General features: G+C 42.6%; 3 protein-coding genes across 3 annotated transcripts; 2 read left to right on the forward strand and 1 right to left on the reverse strand.

The window, feature by feature from the left end:
- Positions 1-659: 659 nt before the first annotated feature.
- On the forward strand, positions 660-3,610 carry LOC311267794 (GTPase IMAP family member 8-like). The gene is made up of 3 exons (XM_084371028.1): positions 660-721; positions 934-1,608; positions 2,332-3,610. The coding sequence occupies exons 1-3, from the start codon at positions 706-708 to the stop codon at positions 3,147-3,149; spliced, it is 1,509 nt and encodes a 502-aa protein (XP_084227154.1). The 5' UTR covers positions 660-705; the 3' UTR covers positions 3,150-3,610.
- A 322-nt stretch (positions 3,611-3,932) lies between these two features.
- tbl3 (transducin beta like 3) lies at positions 3,933-17,958 on the reverse strand. The gene is made up of 23 exons (XM_084372251.1): positions 17,782-17,958; positions 17,607-17,658; positions 17,244-17,339; positions 16,574-16,621; positions 16,308-16,449; positions 16,121-16,205; positions 15,759-15,929; positions 15,580-15,655; positions 15,372-15,468; positions 15,074-15,288; positions 14,567-14,708; positions 13,487-13,545; positions 13,226-13,332; positions 12,952-13,087; positions 10,756-10,995; positions 10,350-10,420; positions 9,609-9,765; positions 9,123-9,181; positions 7,851-7,954; positions 6,815-6,886; positions 6,268-6,426; positions 5,934-6,027; positions 3,933-4,808 (listed from the first exon to the last, which is right to left on the reverse strand). Exons 1-23 carry the CDS (start codon positions 17,811-17,813, stop codon positions 4,427-4,429), a joined length of 2,796 nt encoding a protein of 931 aa, XP_084228377.1. The 5' UTR covers positions 17,814-17,958; the 3' UTR covers positions 3,933-4,426.
- A 515-nt stretch (positions 17,959-18,473) lies between these two features.
- On the forward strand, positions 18,474-20,569 carry rnf151 (ring finger protein 151). Its single transcript, XM_084370486.1, has 4 exons — positions 18,474-18,509; positions 19,055-19,224; positions 19,302-19,398; positions 19,953-20,569. The coding sequence occupies exons 1-4, from the start codon at positions 18,507-18,509 to the stop codon at positions 20,421-20,423; spliced, it is 741 nt and encodes a 246-aa protein (XP_084226612.1). The 5' UTR covers positions 18,474-18,506; the 3' UTR covers positions 20,424-20,569.
- The last annotated feature ends 652 nt before the right edge of the window (positions 20,570-21,221 follow it).

A 21,221-nucleotide genomic window follows, 5' to 3' on the forward strand; every position in this document is an offset into this window, starting at 1 on the left:
AATTGCATGCACCTTCTTCTGGGGCCACAGAAGGCTTTATGCAGTAGTACCCCCCAAGACCTGCCAACACACTTGAATGTGTAAAACACCGGAGTTTCCCTTTAAGTCACCTGACCACTGAGGCTCTCTCTGACATCTGTCATATATTAAAAATGGTATTTGGAGTGACTTTGTTATTACTGAGGGCCACAGAGTAGATTTCTGGAGATATTAACGTTTCCACAGTTATAGACTTGCACAACGAAAGCCAATATTTTACTTTTTAGTTCCAGTTATAGTAGCAATAATTACATTTTTAAATGTTTTTATGTTGCAGGTTGAAGTCAGAGGTCGTGCACAGTATCATGTGGAGCTTAAAATAAGTGCAGTCATTTCTTGTAAATGCTGAGGGGAGGGGGAGCTTTGTGCTGCAGCGTCTGCAGTTTGGAGCTGAGATAAGATGAGGACAAACTATCACACTGAGCAACTATAATGACTGTCTGTGCAGTTGATTATTGTTTTCTCGGCAGTAAAGATTTCTTACCCCCAGTTCACGTTAACTGAGTGGGTCATTATTACAATAAAGTGTCTCAAAAATCCAAAACAAGCACATAAAGCTTTAGTTTCACTTTCATTCTCCATTGCAGCTTTTTGTAGGTGTGGTTTGGTGCACGGAGACATTCTGAACTCAGCTGCAACATCGGCTCTGTACTGTTAGACCTAAACATGGCCGGCAACTCTGGTAAGTCATAATACTGTATCTGTTATAAAGTGGATCCCTGCTGATTGAATTTGTATATGGCACACTAATGAACTGCTGTAGCTCCTATAGAGGTTCAGAAGTTAAGCTGTGCTACAAGCTGAATATTTCTCTGAAGTAAACAGTCATCTCACCAACCTCGTCAACGTACATTATGTAGATTCTTATTCATTGTCACTCTTTCTTCTACACAGGACAAATCAAAACAAATAATGAGGAGCTGAGGATAGTGTTGATGGGGAAGACTGGAACTGGGAAGAGCGCCACAGGAAACACCATTCTGGGACGAGAGTGCTTTGAGTCAAAGTTCAGTGCCTGGTCTATGACTGTGGACTGTTCTCAGGGCAGAGCTGTGGTGGATGGACAGCAGGTTGCTGTGATTGACACCCCTGGCCTGTTTGACACAAGGTTTAACAGAGATAAAACATCTAAAGCTGTCTGCCACTGCATCTCTTATGCTTCTCCTGGACCCCATATGTTCCTGGTGGTCATCAGGCTTGGCAGATACACTGCAGAGGAAATGCAGACGGTTCAAATAATTCAGGAAAACTTTGGCCAGGCTGCAGACAGACACAGCATGGTTCTCTTTACTGGTGGTGACCTTCTGGACGACGTCCCTATCGAGGACTTCTTGGATGAAAGCCCAGACCTTCAGGAACTAGTGGCCAGTTGTCACGGCCAGTACCATGTCTTCAATAATAAGTCAAAAGATCGTTCTCAGGTCACTGAGCTGCTCCAGAAGATCAGAAATATAGTTGAGAAGAACGGAGGAAGCCACTACACCAACGAGATGTTCCAAGAGGCCGAGAGAAAAATCGAAGAGGAGAAACAACGCATCCTGAAAGAGACAGAAGAGAAAATAAAAAGAGGTCAGAATGGCTCTGATTTACTAACATCAACATAGCTTGCATCATCACACCAAAAATGTAACACTCTGTTTGAGCAGCTTAGCACTGATGCTCTCTCTGACATCTACCATATCAACATAATGTTGTGATTGATTTAAACACCATGGAGCCATCAGTGCCACCAGTTTTGTTATTAAAGGGTTTGGTGAGAATGACTACATAGAGACCTGCAGTACTTCTATTCATCTCCGTTTCAGTGCCTGTCTCTTTAAGGCCCCCCTCCTGAAAAGCCCAGTCTACTCTGATTGGTCAGATCTGACAGGCCTGAGCATGCACCACCAACTGTGCTTTTGCATCAGTTCCGCCCACATTTTTGCAACCACAGCTGTGATTGGGGCACGGCCGAAGGCGTTTACTGTGCAGTTGTGACATCACAACCTTACAGAAGTCCTGATGGCTGAAAAATGCTTTATTAATCATTTCAGATTACATCCAGAGGGCGCAGTTTAAAAATCTACGCTGAATTGAACAGAATACTGAAGTGATCAAAAATGATCAATTTGTCTCAAAAGGAGAGTCTGCAAGTGAAAAAAACCTTACATTCGGAACCTTCAAACTCCTTTTTGGCTCTCTCAAAGCAGCTGAATTGTTTCCTCTCGCTCATCTTTGTACAAGTTGCATGAAGTACAATGTGTGTTCAACTGCTGTAGACTCTTATTCATTGTCACTCTTTCTTCTACACAGGACAAATCAAAACAAATAATGAGGAGCTGAGGATAGTGTTGATGGGGAAGACTGGAACTGGGAAGAGCGCCACAGGAAACACCATTCTGGGACGAAAGTGCTTTGAATCAAAGTTCAGTGCCTGGTCTATGACTGTGGACTGTTCTCAGGGCAGAGCTGTGGTGGATGGACAGCAGGTTGCTGTGATTGACACCCCAGGCCTGTTTGACACAAGGTTTAGCAGGGATAAAACATCTAAAGATGTAGACCAGTGCATCTCTTATGCTTCTCCTGGACCCCATGTGTTCCTGGTGGTCATCAGGCTGGGCAGATACACTGCAGAGGAAAAGCAGATGGTGCAAAGGATTCAAGAAAACTTTGGCCAGGCTGCAGACAGACACAGCATGGTTCTCTTTACTGGTGGTGACCTTCTGGACGACGATCTTATCGAGGACTTCTTGGATGAAAGCCCAGACCTTCAGGAACTAGTGGCCAGTTGTCACGGCCAGTACCATGTCTTCAATAATAAGTCAAAAGATCGTTCTCAGGTCACTGAGCTGCTCCAGAAGATCAGAAATATAGTTGAGAAGAACGGAGGAAGCCACTACACCAACGAGATGTTCCAAGAGGCCGAGAGGAAAATCGAAGAGGAGAAACAACGCATCCTGAAAGAGAGGAAAGAGAAAATACGAAAAGAAAGAGAGGAAGTAGAGAGGAAACTTCAGGAAAAATATGAAAAAGAGATGAAGAAAATTAGGGAAGAACTCCAGGCTGAGAGAGAGGGAAGAGAGAGGGTAATAAAACAATTAGGAATGACATTTGGGAATTTGTTCAAGTGATTAATCCCAAATTGAGGCTGTTATCTGTGTGAATGAAGAAGCAAAATTTATTGGTTGAAATAAAGCTACATATTGTAGGTTAGTAAGGCTAAGTCACTCGTTCTATCATAGTCTCTATGACATGTATTGTTCTTTTTTTTGGTTGTTTTTAAACACTTTAAACAAGTCCCCATCTACTTCAGTTGTTTAGGTGAATGCTGCAAAGCCGTTTTGCTGTGAAGCTCCAGAAATGCTTTGTAGACGACTGTGTTGATGCCATTCAAGACACGTGTTCATGTGCTTTGCTGAACTAGAAATAAAGATGTGATATTAAGACTGAATCTTTATCAGAGTGATAATGTAAAGGTCACAGGTCAGTGCCTTCTGAAACTTACACTTACACTAAACTAGTCGTGGATAGCCTGAAGCAGTCATGTCAAATAGCTGTAGATCAGGGAGTGATAACCAAAAACTGAAATATTTTTAAAGTGCAGTGTTTTTCCTCATGTCAAGATGTCTTCTTTAAATGTATTGTCAATAAAAAGTGATAGGCTAAAGCTAAAAAAAGAAAACAATTGATTATCATACCGCTATTGTCCACAGGGGTCGCCAGAATCGCCACAAAATGAAAGTTACTTTGAGCTGCTTGAACCGAGCTATGCGTCAAACACACCCCACAGGGATGTTTCCACTGAGCAATTAAGCTCCAAGGCATTCATGTTAGCATGAGAGTGACTGATGGATTACATTTCAAAGAAGAAATGTAAACAATAGCCTGCATATCTTCTAAGAAAAACAACTCAGTTTAAATCACAAAGAACATATTTTTATTTTATAGTCACGTATAGTCATTACATATAAAAGAAATCCGTGGTTGCATAAGGAACCTTTTGTGTTGCGGTCGAGCCGGTAGATCAGGACTACAATAACATTGCAGAACTAGACAATGGGAGCTGGTTTCAGTGCCTGAATGAAAATGCGGCTCTTTCTTCCTTCCATATCATATTTTCCTCTCTAATGTCCATTTTGTCTGAGGTATGCTTCTTAAAATTCAGCTCAGACTCTGAAAGGAAGTACTGACAAGTCTTTACACCTGAGCTGCTCAGATGTGGAATGCACAGAGAGGCCTATTATCTGTATTATCATCATTCCACAGCCGTCTCTCTCTTCCTCCTCCTGCACTGCCACATTCAGCGTGTCACTCCAGCTAATGGTCCGAGATAAGACGACGTCCTGGAGGTTTTTTTTTTCTTTCCCTCCAGTAGTGAGTCATCTGTTATCAGCTTTGAAGATCCCTGTCAGCTTGCGAACGTCTGGCATTGTGGAGTGGAAGAAACTGGCAGACATTTCACCACTTTTTCTGTCGTTTCTTCCTTCTCATCTCCCTCCATGTTCTCCTCTTCTGAACTCTCCTCGCTTTCAGAGTGGTGGTTGCCGTTTGTTTTGGTGCTCTCTCCGTTTTCTATCCGCCCATTGTTGGTGGAGGCTTTCTTGGCTGCGCTGACCTCATCGTCCTCCTCTTCTTCGTCAGCTGGGCAATTTGGATCTTCATCTTGTCCGCTATCGCCGTCATCTCCATCTCGTTTCTCCTCATCGCCGCTGCCCACTCCTTTCTCCTTGTCAATCGCAAAGAAGGGCTGTCCAAGAGGAGTGGTATCCATTTCTTCATCCTGGCTCATGCTAGACAGAACAAACCAGCAGGGGTGAAATATTAGTTAACAGCATCTATTCAATAATTACATACTTTTTGTAAGTTTAAATTCTATTAACGTGAAGTGAAACTAATTAATATGCTCTATATCAACAAGTTACAGTTTAACCCCCTTTACACCCACCAACAGCCTCTAACATCTGGGCACATTCATTCCTGGGTTAAAATGACTCTGCAGAAGTCAGTGTTTATCAGCTCCAGCTCGGATCAGCAGAAACATGACACCCAGGCGGACACGCTAATTTGCACCCCTTTTCCAGCGCAATGCTATAGGGCGTGTGGAAGTTAAAGACGCTGGCACAAAAATGGCTTTCCATCTGTCTCCGTTCAAGCAGCGCTCGAACCTCGTTGAGTCAGTGTTGAATTTGAAAGAGAGGCTGAAGCAGAAGATATATCTCATTCAGGCAGGCAAACTCTTAAATGTGATGAACAATCATTCTCATGCAATTCACTTCAGCCTGAACAAATAAAAACTCTGCGATCCTCTCGTATCAATGACCTGGTTGAAACTAATAACTGCAACGAGTTTGCAGGTTTGTGAATTTTAGTTCTCAGTTTCATCCTTGTTGTAAGTCATTGTCAGTCAAAGGTTCATTCAGAAAAGAAAATATGTGGCAGCATGCCTGGTTTAACTTTAGCACTGATGAGAATGCTGCTCGGGGGCAAACACCACCACAACACAACACAACACCACCACAACACAACCACAGTCTTTGTGTTGTGCTGGCTACCTCGACTGGATCGATTGCATACTTTTATGTCACGTTTGGCCCACATACAGTCTGTCAGAATGAGAAACGACACCTTGAAACAAAGTAAACACAACACTGAATGTGCTTTTGGCTTTCCTCTGTGATATTCAGGTCAGGGGAGAAAGACGAGGAAGCAACTGAGCTCTTGTCTGTGACTTGAGAGGTTAAATAAAAATGTGGGAAGTCTGAGACCTGTCTGACCTGCCTGAACAGACAAAAAGGGACTGCAGCAAAAAAAAACTAGCGCACGTTCCTTGCTGATCATTTGTGTCAAGGACTCAAAACTTTATAAACCACTGCACAGTGTTTATAGCATCTGATAAGACACAATGGCTCCCTCACCTGGATGGTGCTCCGGCCACTCTCATCTTCTGCCACATGTAGTTCAAGAACATGGACGCCTGCAGCAGACGGCCAATCCTCTGCATGTGTCTCTCTGTGGGAGAGAGAAGAGTAAAGACTTAGACATGAAACTCAGGCTGCTATTCTTACACCCCACCCCAACCCAGCGTGTATAAAGAGCAAATTACTTGCAACTTGCGTTGAGGCTGAAAAGAAAGGAATGCAGCAACTCAACCTCACATCTTCTCTAAAAATATTTGATACTCATGGTACACAGGTATCACAAATCACACCTATCTGTGAGGGCTAAAAGAAGGAGACACCCTCTGCTGACCTGTGTATGGGATGAGTCCCTCCAGGTGGGTTCGGGCTCCCTGGTACTGCAGCAGCTCCTCCGGTGGCACGTGTGTGAGGAGCACCTGCAGGACGGCCTGAGCATCCTGACAGTTTCTGGCGTTGGTGTTCCACACCACGCAGTAGCGCAGGAGCGACTCTGCGTGGGGTTAACAGAGTTGAGTGTGTGGTGGAGGTGCAGAGGGAAGAAAGAGAAGAAAAGAGACTTTATTACTTTCACTGACCGGGCGTTCCCTTCATTCATGGCCTGATGAAGTTGTCGTCCTCTGGGACGACTGATATTGTGTTTGAGTCATTCTCTTATTGGGAATCCAGCAGAATTTGTTTATTTATCCCTCAAAACTATTTTAACAATGAAGCCAGAGCCTCAGCTCCATTGTTTACATACTGATAAACTTGTGTACTTCATATAAAGAGGTACATTTTTAAGACATTTCTAGGAATTTGGAGTTACATTTTTCAGTTCTGCATTTTTTCTTTTCATTTCTGTGTTCCATCATTAGAAAGCTTTACGATTGACCCGTTACCTTTCTGATCCAGTCGAAGTTTCAGCAACGTCTTCTCCAACAGCTCGCGGCTATCCTCCACCTGTCGGATCGCTACAAGCAGCATGAGAAGACAACACGTCAAAGACGGCAGACAGTCGTGATTGAGGTACATTTGGGAGAGTGACTGAGTTTCTTGCTCTCACGTGTGCATTATCAATTACCCAATTAACAGAATTCACAGAAGAAGACATTCTGAACAGTACAGAAGTGTGTGTGGCTACTTTTTGTTCTTTGTAGGCTTGCAACAGTGTGAGATCTTTATGGTGCGATAAATTCTGACAACAGAAAGGACGCTCTTTAACAGAACGACATTACCGCCCTACTGCAGGAGAGAAACATCGTGTAAGCATGAATTGCACAAGTGATCGAAACCACTTAGCCTGATCATTACAGAACTAAGAATGTTTCTGCCTTTTGTTCAACATGTCTACTGTATGACATGAATGCTGATCCACCCGCTGCATTGTGAATGACGTCCCCACACTTGTAACTTAAGTCAGATCATCCATCCATCCATTGTTTGAAAAGAGACATAAGCACAGAGATATTTAGAAGAACACAACAGCAGTAGGACTTACAGTAACATAAACAGCCTGTGATGTGTTTCAGAAACTTCTTTGTTGTGTTCCCAAAGTACTGATGGACATGATAGCCTTTCAGCTTCACTGCATTTTTGTTTTGCTTTTTCACCTCTGTGTCATAAGACAGGACAAAGGAGCATGACACTGCAAAACTCAGGTGGCTTTTGTGTATACGTTCAAAGTCATCCTGTGATAGAGCGCTGTGTTGTGCATGAATGAACGCTTGAGTGTAACAGGTTGACATGTCGACAGCTCGTCATGTTAACCACAGGTGAAACGATGGAGACATCCTGCTAGCCAAAACACTGAAACCAGACTTGGGAGTTTTGTTGCATGTCATTTTCCCCGTCTGTCAGCTCTCTGGTGTCTACTGGTCAATATAGGTATGAATGCCTCCCCTCACTCCCAGAATAAAGAGTTTCAGCACAAATTACCTTTGATCACAGTGAGCACAGTGTGAGGCTGGTCCAGCGAGATGGCAAGACCCAGGGCCTTCAGATACTTCTTCTCATGGAGCAGGTTGGACAACTCCTGCTGCCTACACACAAGAAACACACAAACACATGTTCATGCACACAAACCAGCAGCTGCACCTGAATGTATTTGAAAATGTAAAGAGATTCTCAATGTTTACTGCAAATTAGCTCAAAAATATATATATTATTAATAATCATATAGGACCTTGAATATGGAATCTTTAAATTGTCTACACACTAATTGGTCGTTTTGTCGTCACAACAAATAGCTCCAGCTTTTACGTTGAGCAAGAGTCTGGACCTCAGAACAATTCATCAATGTAATTCACTACAATGACAAGGCGTTACAGCTGCATAAATCTTCTACTCTAGCGAATCTGACAGATTTATTCCAGGAATACATGTCATATCAGTCATAATCAGTCTTTTCTGTCTGTGGTGCTGAGTGAGAACACATTTAAGTATGTTTAAGCCATATAATCAATTGTCTGAGGGCCTGTAGTCCCTCAATCTTATCAGACACACTAACGGCCCTGACCTTCGCCAGGCCTGACCTGTGACCCAGTGAGTCCACCTTAGCCTAACACAGTCTGTGTTTGTTCATAAGATAACGGGCAAACAGACAGGACGACGCAACATGGGGGAAGGTGGGCCAAAGTCAGGTTTGAGGCTGATTCCTCCAGGATCTCCGAGCACCAGCAAAAGACTTTGTTTGTCCACCACTTCAGTCTGGGTGATCAGATGGAGGAGGGAGGTTTGCAAAGCTGAATGACATCAGCTTCATGTTTCATATCTACAAGATAATGTTGTGTGTAACGTCAGACTTTTGTCTTTCCCCTTTACTGATAAAATGGTCACAGTGCGTTGGCGATAACGTCTAAGCTAATGGCCGCTAACACGCACCAACGTCACTACGGCGCGTTCCTGCATTCTTCACAGCAGAGGCGGTCTGAACTGTGAAAAGCTAGTTTCTAGCTAGTAAATTGAAATAGCGTGAGTCGTTTGGTGATGCGGTTCAGTAACAATTGCAATCACGTTAATCAGTGGATCAGATGATTGATCGCAGAATGTTTTGTTTTCTTTTGTGATTTCATTTTACTTGCGGCGGCAAAATGTTAACGGCAGAACAACTGCATCCCTTCCTGCAGCTCCAGGGGCACAGCGTCTCTTCACGACATGAGGTCATCAAACATTAACCACTTCCCCCACGCCCCCCACTGTGTAACTTACTTGAGTATCTGATCCTCCTGTTTGGCCTGTTCCTCTGCAAGCTCCACATCAGTCACATCCTAACAGTAGAAAAACATTTTTAGTGATTATCTGTTGATCCCTGCAGGCGAAGTATCTCCCATTTCCCCCCAGGAGAAGATAGAGGTCAGTCCGAATGAAAGGTCAACTAAAAATAACCAGCTAGACGAGATGTGGATTGAAAATAGATAGATACTGAACAACCAAACACCGAGTGCACTGTCAACTGATTGTTAAACCTTAAGATGCCGTATCATCTTTTACTCATCATGTGACTTCTATTTAACCTTTATTTCATTTTTTAAACTTGTATCTTGTGATTTATTTCACAGAATTGAGAGAAAATGGCAACTAATGGCAAGACAAGAAAACCTTCAGCTTTCTACAAGTTTGATAATTACCAATGCAGCTTAATCTTCTCTCCATGTCCTCCGTAGGACAGGTGACCATCAGTCAAGCTACACTTACCAGCCACACGGTGATGTTAGAGTCCGCCGAGCCGGTCACCATCTTGTCATCTTTGCGGCTACCGTGGAGACCCCACACTTTGTCCTGGTGGGCGTCCAGCGTCTTCACACACTCGTTGGTCTTTATGGTCCACAGCTTTACTAAACCATCGGAGCCACTGAGGACAGAGCACGGTTCGGAGAGATGAGTTACAACTGTTGTCAACCGTTTTACTCAAATACAGATGAGGAGACACAGAAGAAGGTGGATCAAGCACAAATGTTGCATAAATTCCTGTTAGTGTAAAACCATAAAATGTGTTGATTTCTTGTGTACCAATTGCTAAAACAGTGCACTATAAAGCAGGAGTGCCCAAACTGAATCTTAATGGACCACGCGCCAAAGCAAACACAACTGTGTTGCAAGGATGCAAAATGATTCTGGTAAAAAGATTTATATTACAATATTTTCTTTTCTTTTTTCTGATAACATTTTGTCCACTTGAACCTGCAGCTTTCTTTTGTGTTTGTTTTTTTTAATTGAGTCTAAGAAATGAATCATGACTATCAGACATCTGAGATAAGATCAGAAGATAAGTTCTGATTTCCTGATGCAGAACAATGTGAGGCTGTTTTGTTTCTCTGCAAACCCTGCATGGTGTTTTTACAATGAGCCTCTTAATGAACCTGTTGACGAACCTGCAATCAAAAATAGTGCACTTTTATGGAGAAATGCTGTGCATGAGAGGCAGGTGGGGGTTACCTGGTGAGCAGCTGAGTGCCTCGGCTCACAAAGATGACCTTCAACACGGACGCATCGTGACCCTCGAATGTCTGAAAGAATTTAAAAAAACAAAACAAAACAATAAAACAGTCATGTCATTTCTACTTTCACTGTTACAAAAATATCTAAATCCCAGTCAGCTACGGGAATATAACTAATCTATAGCTTAAGACAAGTGTTGTCTTGACATTATCAGGTCCAACATATCAGAAAACCACTTGTTGAATTAAAAAGGGAGATATTAAGTCAACATGTCCAGTAAGTGTGTCAGTGAGCCTGTTACTCACTTTCACTGATAAAGGAAGGTAAGTCACTGTACATACACAACTAACATACGCCCTCACTTATCATACTGTGTGATAAATGACCCCCGCTGAAGTCCCACCTTGAGGCAGCTGAAGTCTTGCAGGCTCCACAGTTTGGTGGTGCCGTCAGCGGAGGACGTGGCCAGCACCTGGTCGACGGGAGAGAAGCAGACGGCCCAGACGCCGCGCCGGTGACCCCGAAACACCCCCAGCAGGCCCACGTTCCCCTCCCCCGCCAGCGACCACAGCTTGGCTGTGCGGTCCTGGGAGCCCGAGGCCAGCAGCTTGTCATTGGGCGACACCGCCACGCTGTTGACATCCTGGAGGAAGGGCAAGAAAGGGACACCAGGAAATAAGGTGTAGTTTTCACATAGTTGATAAGATTTTAGTAAAAGCAACTCTGAAGGAGGAAAGGAGACGGTGTTGAGAAACTAGATGGGAAAAAAAGGAGGTATAGATTGCTATAGATTACTTCTTATCCAAGAGAAACAGATCATCTAAATTCCTCTCACACTTCACTTCCTCCAGTGTCACCTCACTCAGTCGTGACTACATTCTGTGTCACTGTGTTTAGATCGGATATTTCCGAGGGAATATGGCAACAAAAGAAAAGTTAAGCAACCGGCCACAGATGATGGACAGGCCATCGATTGTTGTATCTTACATCTTGCGTAAGGAGCGTGCAGGTGTGGCAGGAAACTGGGTTTCCAGAAAATTGCCAACGGTAATCAGTTCCACTCGTGAGCAGATGGCCAGCACGTATTCTGCACTTCCTTATGAGAAGAATCAGCGTGCATAAAACGTGTAAACAAAGAAATAGCTGGAGACTGACTCACCTGTGTGTTTGAGTGTTTGTGGGAGAGAAAGAGAGAGACTAAAAATATATCTGTAACAGTCCTCCTTCATCTTCCTCTTGTTTTCCACAACAACTCAAAGAACGACTGTAACCTGATTTATTAAAATGTCTGTTAATTAATAAACCTGCTCCTGTTACGGTGAGGTATCATACAAACTGCAGAGACAGATTAAGTAAAAGTCCTGCAAGTATGTAAATATTATCAGAAAAAATTTACTGAAAAGTATTCAAGTAAACATACTAATTGCAGAGAAATGCAGGCTCCTGTGACTGTATAGTAAATTGATTAATTTACTATTATTAGATATAAATAGATAATCATTACTCGTGCATTACTGCAGATTTGTACTCTTAGGTGGTGCTCAACTATACACTATTTCCATTATGGACTCTGTTTGCATTGTAAAACGTAAGAAGAGAAGACAAAAATTCCCTGCCACAATCACCCAGAGCTCAAAGTGATACCTTCAAATGTCTCTCGTCAGTCAAACAGTCAAAAACTGCAAAATTATTGACTTCACTGTAACTTTGGACAAAGAAAAACAGCAAATCTTCACATCTGAGAGGCTGAAAAACATGAAAGTTCTGGCAAATTTGCATGAAATGGAAAGTACTCAAGTAAGGTACGTCAAAGGTGTACTTAATTACACAACTTGAGTTCATGTTTCAGACCAGGAAAGAAAGTTGTATGCTGCGGCAGGCCTATCTTCTAGAGGTGCTTCTGGTGAAATTCAGACACGGTTGCACGGTTCCACGGCCTTTACCTGATTACACCCAATTTGGCCTCATTTCTTGTGTAAATGTCAACAAAGGCTATAATCCACTATTGTCCAGAAAGGAAGATTATCTGACACCTGTTTTTCTTTGGAAAGGGGACAACGTCAGCATGGAGAGGAAACAACGGGAAGCCCTTTCTTCAAATTACGGAAAGCTTTAAAAGAGAAGCGATGCGTGAATCAGCAAAAGCTCAAATTAAATTGAATCCAGTCGAACAATAGATGATGTGATTCTTTGCTGTGTCACCTCTGAATTGCGTTGGATCGCTTGTAATTCACTAGAATCACAATGACACATGCTGATCTTAAAGATGTAAAAACACGAGGAAGCACGGAAAGTTGGACACTTGAAGGTTAATCATAGTGCAACATTTTTAGCAAAAGCTCACAAGCCATCTAAGGAAATGGTTTTATTTTGTTTGGGACTGACTGAATGCTCAGCTTTATTTCTGATATAGTCATGTGACCTTTATGTACAGGGCTCACAGTTGCCACGTGGTATACAGCATAAATGCATTGGAAATAATCTTTTCCAGAAAGTTTACATGTTAAGAAAACCTCTTGTGTGCACACGTGTATACTGCAACATGTCTTTCTGTTACGCTGACTATCAGCTACAAACAGCTGCTGAAATGTGCTTGTACCTTATCGTGTGTCTTCTCTGTGGTGCGAGGGGTCAGCTGATGTACGTCCGCCCCGGTCGTAGACAAGTCTGCCGGCAGATCCCACACCTTCACGGTACAGTCCTGACTGCCAGACACTATGAAGGATGCTTTCAACCTGGACACAAACATACACAAAGATGGAGGATCATTCCCCAAATTCCTCCTTTTTTTAATATTTACCACTTAACTCTTTGTCTGTGTTGGTGCATGTGATAAGTAAGACGTGTATGGCTGCAGGGGTGTAAAGTTTTACCTGGAGCAGCTGATGGAGCCCACAGCATTGGCGTGGCTGGAGCCCTGGGCAACACAGTGCACCTGACCACTGTCACTGTCCATCTGCCACACACGCACTGACCTGTCCTAAAGACACAACACACAGATATGAATCTAAATGTGTTGAAACGGAGTCTTTGTAGAGAACCTGATGTGCTGAGATGTATGGAATGCATGCATTAGTATAGTTCATTGTTCTTTGTCTGCCGTGTTGCTGGAAGGTGCAAACACATGTGCTCACCTTCGCACAGCTTGCAAAGAGAAAGCCTTTCTTGAACACGTCCAATGAGAGGACAGTATCTGAGGAAGATAAAGCGATAACGAATAGTCAGTGCAGATAAACATCTATCAAACCTGCTCAGCAGGTCAACAACACGAAGCTGAGAAAAACCTGATTGTGTCAGATCTGAATTCTTTGGACTCCTTGATTCCTCTAATGACAGCTTTCAATTTCACTAATCCTGTCACAGGTCATGGAGCCTGTAGTTTTATATTTTGCCTTTGGAAGCTGTGTTATTTATGATTTACATAATTTAAATGAAAGAATCCAAAGGTTAATTTATAATCTTTACATTATTCTTTATGTATTTCAATGTCTTTTGTGCACATGTGCACATTTGCAAGTTTGTTATAGGTGTGTTCTCCTTAAATAAAGATTATTATTGTCATTTATTTGATAATAAAAATCAGCTGACACATGCACAGGCTGCAACTAACAATTATTTCATTATCAATTAATCTGCTAATTATTTTCACTTTTAATCGGTTAATCGTTTTCTATAAAGATGTCGGAAAACTGTGAAAAATGATCAACACAATTTCCCAGAGCCCAAAGTGACATCTTCAAATTGCTTAGTTCATTTTGTCATAAATAACAAAGAAAAGCAGCAACTTCTTACATCTAAGAAGCCAGAACCAGAAAATGTTTGACATTTTTTACTTGAAAAATGTCTAAATCAATTAATCAATTATCAAAATAGTTTGCAACTAATTCTCTTTCTATCAACTAGTTGTTGCAGCTCTATAATCGATGAATATAGTAAGATTTTCTCCAGTTTCTCCAAGTAGTGGAAAATCTTCAGCAGTAAATGTTGCACATAGACTGAAGAATGCCTGTTCTTCCTACATTAATAGTTGTTAGAGTGTTGTGTACATGTGTAAGAGAAACAAATATTGACTACAGATCTTTAAATGGGGCAATGCAGACTCACTGGGGTACTTGTGGAAACTTTCTGCCCTCTGGTGAACAAACAAATGTACTGTGCTGCTTCAACACGCATCTATATAAACATACACTTGCTGCCCTCTGCTGGTGACTGACCTGTGTGTCCATACAGGATCTGGCAGCTGTTGGTGAGCAGCTCAAACACCTTCAGCTGGCAGCTGTTGGTGGCCACCACGATGTGGCTGTCGTCTTTACCCACAAACTTCACGTCCAGCACCTCGTCACTGTAACCCACGAACTGTGAGAGGAAGCACAGAGGAAGAGGGTGGTCACTAATTCTGCAAAAATGACAATGAAACCAGGCAAAACACATACATTTGCTTTTTTTTCCATTTCAATAAAATGATCAATATTTCCGGGTTTATAAGAGAGGACTGGACCGCTTTAGGACGTGGAAACAGAGTCACCATGTGGCCTCTGCCTCAAAACCATGATGAAGTTTTGACATTGAATGGGAACCATTTTTGGATAGGGGCATGATGTCACCTTCTGACCAATGTATCGATGTATATCATGTAAAGAAATGATGTAATAATATAGCAGCAGATGTTTTGGTCAGTACAGGATCTACATATCTCCCAAATGTGTGTCCTCAGAGCCCACCTGCTGCTGTGTGGTGAGACCAGGCAGCTGGTAGAGCAGGATGTTGTGTTCTGCTGTGACTGCAGCCAGTCTGGAGGAGGCAGGCATGTGAAGGAGGTACATTAGACTGCGGGGGTCGTCGTCCTTCTCTTCCTCCTCCTCCTCCTCAGAGACAGCTGTGAGGGTCTGGGTGTAGACACAACGCGCCGTGCTGGCCTCCCACACTCTCAGTACGCCTACAAAAGAGGAAGATATGAAGATGTAATAGACAGAAAACACAGAGACAGTTTAGTTGTTTTGGACAATTCAAGAGCTGAACCTTTGCTGCCAGCTGTGATGAAATGCAAGTCTTTGCTCTTCACTCCGATCTCAGAGAAGTCTTTATTCTGAGGCAGGACAACAACACTCTCCACAGCCTGGAGACGAAGACAACACACACACAGAGATAAAGTTTTATCCGTATGTTAGTTGAATAAGGCATTAGAAATAAGCAACGATTGAACACCTTCCAGTTTCCACAGTCTTACCTCATAGACCGGTACAGTTCTCTTGGCTTGCCGACTCTTCAGGTTCCACACTGTGCAGATCTTGTCTCTGCCAGAGCTACAAACAAGCATCAGCACACAATAACACGTGATTAGCACACAGCTTTAAAAGTAGGACACAAGACAACAGCCCGTTTGTTGAGTGGCTGAGTGTACTGTACCTGACCATGGTGCCACCGTCGGAGCTGAAACTGAGGGAGGTGACAGCGCTGTAGTGGCTCTGCAGCACACACAAACACTGACTGGAGCGTAAGTCCCAAAGCCGAATGCCACAGTCCAGGGAGGAGGAGAAGAGCTGAAGCCGGCTGATGTCTGGGTGGAACTGGACCAGGCTGCGAAGAGACAGACAAGATTTATTTTGAAGTTATGGCTCTCCTCTTTCATTTAGATAGGGACCTGATCTTGTAAGCCTAAAATGACTGCCCCGGGGGTGTTGCCAAGATGGCTGCTGAGTGGCAGGACTTGTCTATAAAGACTTTGTTATTATTCACAGAGTTTCTAATTAATAGATATCTGAACTTACTGTACAACCCCAGATGACCCTTTCAGGTTGTGGGTGCAGTACTGCTTCACCACGTCCCAAAGCTTTATCGTGCCGTCACACCCACCTGCATTAAAACAAGAAGACAAGCTCTGCAAACTGTACCGTGTCTATGTAGCAGAGATCAGGCAGAAACACAAAAGACTAAATGAATCCGGTAACTGCTGACCTGTGGCCAGGAGGGTAGAGGTCGAGTCAAAGGTCATGCTGGCTACAGGAACAGTGTGAATGGCCCTCCAGGAGCGAGTACACTGAGCTTGCCTCCAGTCCCACTGCTTGAGCAGCAGAGCTCGGCTGGCTGTTACCAGCAGCTGTGGTGGGACAGAGAAGAGACATACACACATACTAAATAGTCTTATAAAGGCTGATGTAGTGAATTCACACCAAGACGTATGGCTGACATGATTACTAAGGTGGTTGAACTGTTTGCTTTACCTCGTCGTCGCAGCTCAGTGCGAAAGATGTGATGTCCTCTTGATCATCCTGAAATTACAACATTATTTTCATTATCTTTCTATGATATTTTTGTGTACTGGTCAATTGTTTTGCCTATAAAATGTAGGAAATTGTGAAAAATGCCCATCGCAAGTTCCTCGAGCCCAAGTGGAGTGGAGTTAATTTGCTTTTTCATCCGTCTGACAGTCCAAAAACATCCAGATATTATATTTATGGAGACACCAAACAAAGCAAAGCAGCAAATACTTTTGAGACATTTAAAAAGATGGTACTAAAAAATGTAATTTAATCTCACCTATGAAATGTTTTGTTTAATAAAACAATCAAAATTTCTGCTGATTATTTAGTCAATCAATCAATTATTTCAGTTCCAATGGTATTACCAACAAACCAATACTATAAATACATAAAACATTCAAAGTCACAAAGCAAAAATTACAATGTAAAACTAACACTTCCAAATTGCCATAATTGATTGTCTTTAAAAATGTACCACGGTTTGTTTTAATGCAATTTTTGGCAATCATGTCGACAAGCAAATGTCAGAAACACCTGATCTATTCTTATGAGGCCCCCTGACACAATTGTGTGTTTTTTGGAAATAGGTGCTCTGTTGTTGAACATATTATAGCTGTTATTTATCACTCACATGCTCCACACTGTGGACGATCTTCCCTGTGCTGATCTCCAAAACATTGACACGAGATCCGCAGGTGCAGAAGATGAACTTTTCATCTTTGCTGATCTGAAAAACATAAACAGAGATGTTAAAGGAGCTGTCACACTGTTTTACATTTCAAAATCAGTTAACTACAACTCAGCCTGGGAGGTTTTCCCATACTAGGCAGTAGAAGTCAGGGTATTTGGTTGCTTTTCATGCTTTTGACCAGTCCTGTTTTGAAGTGTCACTCGAAGGTCTCCCACCTTTACAGCAATGCAATATTAAATCATTTGAAGATAATTTCAGGCTGTCACAACATTTTTGACACATAACACAGATCAGAAAACTCACCTGCACTTTCCCTCCTTTATAAAACGGTTCAATCTTGCTGGAAACAGCATAACTGTAAGAGAATAACAGAAACACGACTGTAAATCATAATAACTTTAAGTAACACGTTAGCCTAGCTTGTGTTAGCCAGCTAGCAACGTTTGCAAGGTGCACGTGCCATGCGCCAAAAACTCACTTTGTTTTGAACTGAAGGTTGGTATTTGCCATCTTGCTCACGAGAAATGCCAAAACCTGAATATTTTGGCAGGTGTGTTGATGTAAATCGCTTCTTTCTCACTTCACACGTTGGCTGAAGTCAACACATCACTGCCGCATGTTGATAGCCGAGTCGCACGCATTGTGCGTCATCGGCGCGCACTGAGCTCCGATTGGCCAGGCGGCCTTTTGCTCTCAACACAGTGAAATCACCTCTTGTATTGTCAGCACGTAAACAGAGAGAAATTCAATAAAAACGGCACGCAAACGGCTAGTTTTTGTTTTTATTTTGAGCTTAGAAGAAAAAGTGTGACTACAATGTGACCAGTAGAGATTTATGATTAAGTTTGCCTTTTAAATTTGGCCCCCGAGGCTCACAACAATAGCCTCAGCTGGAGCTATTCATGTTTAAAAGTTCCCGTTTGACGTGCGGAGCTTCACTGATGCTGGAACAGCAGGGAAACGACGCTCTCCATAATGAGCACCATTCTCTGCCTTCGTTTTTTATAATTTTCGTTTCCAGTTGTTCGCACACACACACACACACACACACACACGGTCCCTCCTTCGTGTTCTGTCAGGAATGTTCATGTGTGTTGTATTGATAACGCGGGTGTGTGTTCCGTGTGTGACATGTGAGAGGACCGATATGGAGTAAAGCAGCGCCGGGAATGGAAACACGGCGAGGAGCAGGGGATTGTCATCATGGTGAGTAGACAGCTGCTTCTCTTTGTTTTTCTTCATCTAAACTTTATCTCTGAGCTTAATTAACAAATGCTCACAGAGGACTTTGTGGCTATTACACACGTGTTCTTAATAAGTGAACAGCTACTTTCCTATTACCTGTGTTAAACTCTGAAATGTGATTTTCCTTAGAAATATATAGTCTTAAACATTTGAATTGATTAATGAAATAATACCAGCCACACAAAGTTTATAATCACTTTGTAATTGTCTTGTGTTTTGTGGTATAAAGAATCAGTTTTGGCAGAAAGATTACACCTGCTTTTTGTTATTATGTAATGAGTCATATGACTTTCCAGAACAATTCTGTTTTGTCACCTCTTGCCTTTCTGTTGAAAACAGAGTGAACCTGTTGTAGGCAGCTGTAGAGCCATGTTTCACAGCTGTTGAGACATTTTACTCACCTGTTGGTACAGTCTGTCCATCTTCTCAGCTGACACAACTCGAATGTCGGAATAATACACAATGATAACTCGCAATAACGTTGTATTTATACTGGCCACGTCCAGGCGGACCCAGAGGTGTCAACACAGAGCGGGGGCTATGATGTGGAGCTGTTTGTGGACACTCCAGACTACGATCTGATCTGCACCATATGCCAGGGGGTCCTCAGGTGTCCAGTGAGAGCTGCATGCCACCACATCTTCTGCAAGAAATGCATCTTACAGTGGCTGAAGAGGTACTGAACTTAACACCAACGTCATCATGTCTCATCCATGGAGAAGAACATGACTAACTTTTATTCATCCCCTCCAGGCAGGAGACCTGCCCCTGCTGCAGGAAGCCTGTGAACCCGAGCTTGATCTTTGTCATGTTCAAGCTGAGCAAATCTATTGGACGCATGAAGATCAAGGTAGGAAATGGAGAAAAGAAGTTCAGTGCTGAAAGTCATGTACTGTAATTATGACCTGTTATAATTGAGTAGCTACATGTGTACTTTGAGATAAGAAGGATGACCAAACTAAAATGAAAACATGGCCTAGAGATGACCCTGTACTATCTAGTTTTGAGGCTTTAGGGAGGGGTTGGTAAAGATTTTTGCCTTGGCTGTTTATCAGTTCTTGTGAATTGGTTCGTAGGGCGTATTTATGTCATAATGGTTACAGTCAAACTGTGACTATAGCCCTTTAAATGATGAATATCTGTGTTTTCAATTCATCGATGAATCCATCAGGCTTAAAAATGTAAGAAAAACAGTTTTCAGAGCCTAAATTGATATTGAAGATTGTTTTATTTTTTTTCCCACTTACTAATCACAACTCAAAGATATTCAATTAAAATATAAAACAGATAAAAAGCACCCAGTCTTCACAATGATAAATAGTTGTTTTCTAACACAAGTAATCTCCAGTGGTGGAGTAAAACTCAATATATTTACTCAAGTACTGTATCTGTGTCTGGCTTCAGTGTAAGAATGAGATCCGTGGTTGTGCAGAGACCTTCCCCCTCTCGGAGCAGTACTGCCACAGCATGAGCTGTCTGTACGAGCTCATCCCGTGTCCGTACCAGGGCTGCCGGGCGCAGCTTCTCCGCAGGGACCTGGACACCCACGCACGCCACTGCGAACACTGGCGTCAGCCCTGCCACATGGGCTGCGGGACGATTCTCTCCCACCGCACACAGGCTCAACACAACTGCTACAAGCAGCTGAGGCAGGAGTACGAAGCCAGGCAGAGGAGCCACAGGGCCATCGCCACCGCCCTGCAGAGGAAGATGAGGAGGATGCAGAGCACCATGGCCCACATGAAGAGGCAGATAGGGCTGATCTGCGAGAGCCTGGAGGTGATGGACGACCTGAACGAGGTAGAGGAGGAGGACCTAGGAGAGACCAGTGGCAGCTCAAGTGGGACTCCAAGTAGCAACAACAGCAACTGCTGAGGGACGGGTCACTTACTGCTGCTGTGTGTGTGTGTAATTTCTGCATGTGTTCATTTCTTTGAAGGTGTGTTTTTCAATATGTAGACGGTGATTCAACTGAGTGAATTTGTAACAATTTTTGTGCTGTAGTTTCTTCCATTTTGTAAATAAAGCATTTGACATAACACTGTCATCCTGATTGATCTTCAGTGAAGAGGAGAGTGGAGGAGGCTGACTCTTTGTTGATAAGTGATGAATAAGGATGAACTCAACGAGAAATCATGGTTTTGTTTTGTACACAGTCACTAAAAACTGCAAAACATGGGATTATCAGAGAGCATAAGTCGGCATGTGACTGCACATACAAAAAAAAGATAATAAAAGCTGAATAGCAGTTTTTCTGTTGTAGAGCTTTGTAATTTCAGGGAGCTTCTATGATAATAAAGTAAGTCATTGTTTTTTTAAATGCTAAAATATAAATATGTTCATCAGCAACATAATTAATAAAATAAATACCAACATTTTACTCCAATCATTGACTAACCGGTGAGGTCATGAAAAAGCTGCCGCTAGGGGCAGGAGTTATTTAGTTTTCTCTTAGAGGAAATATCGCGATAACACTCGTATTTAAAACCCGGCGAGACTTCTCGCAGGTCTTCTTCCTGTTATACAGATCACGTAAGTTGAATGGCGACTCACCCGCTCTCATCAAAATCCTCATTTATCTCACACATCGTCTTACCAAATATATTAATTATACCTAAGAATTTATAGCTGGACATGTTGTTTCAAAACCCTGCTAATATTTACGAGTCAGAT

This window comes from Pagrus pagrus (genome assembly GCF_965226575.1).
Source record: "Pagrus pagrus genome assembly, chromosome: 13".
In the NCBI taxonomy this organism is placed as follows: domain Eukaryota; kingdom Metazoa; phylum Chordata; class Actinopteri; order Spariformes; family Sparidae; genus Pagrus; species Pagrus pagrus.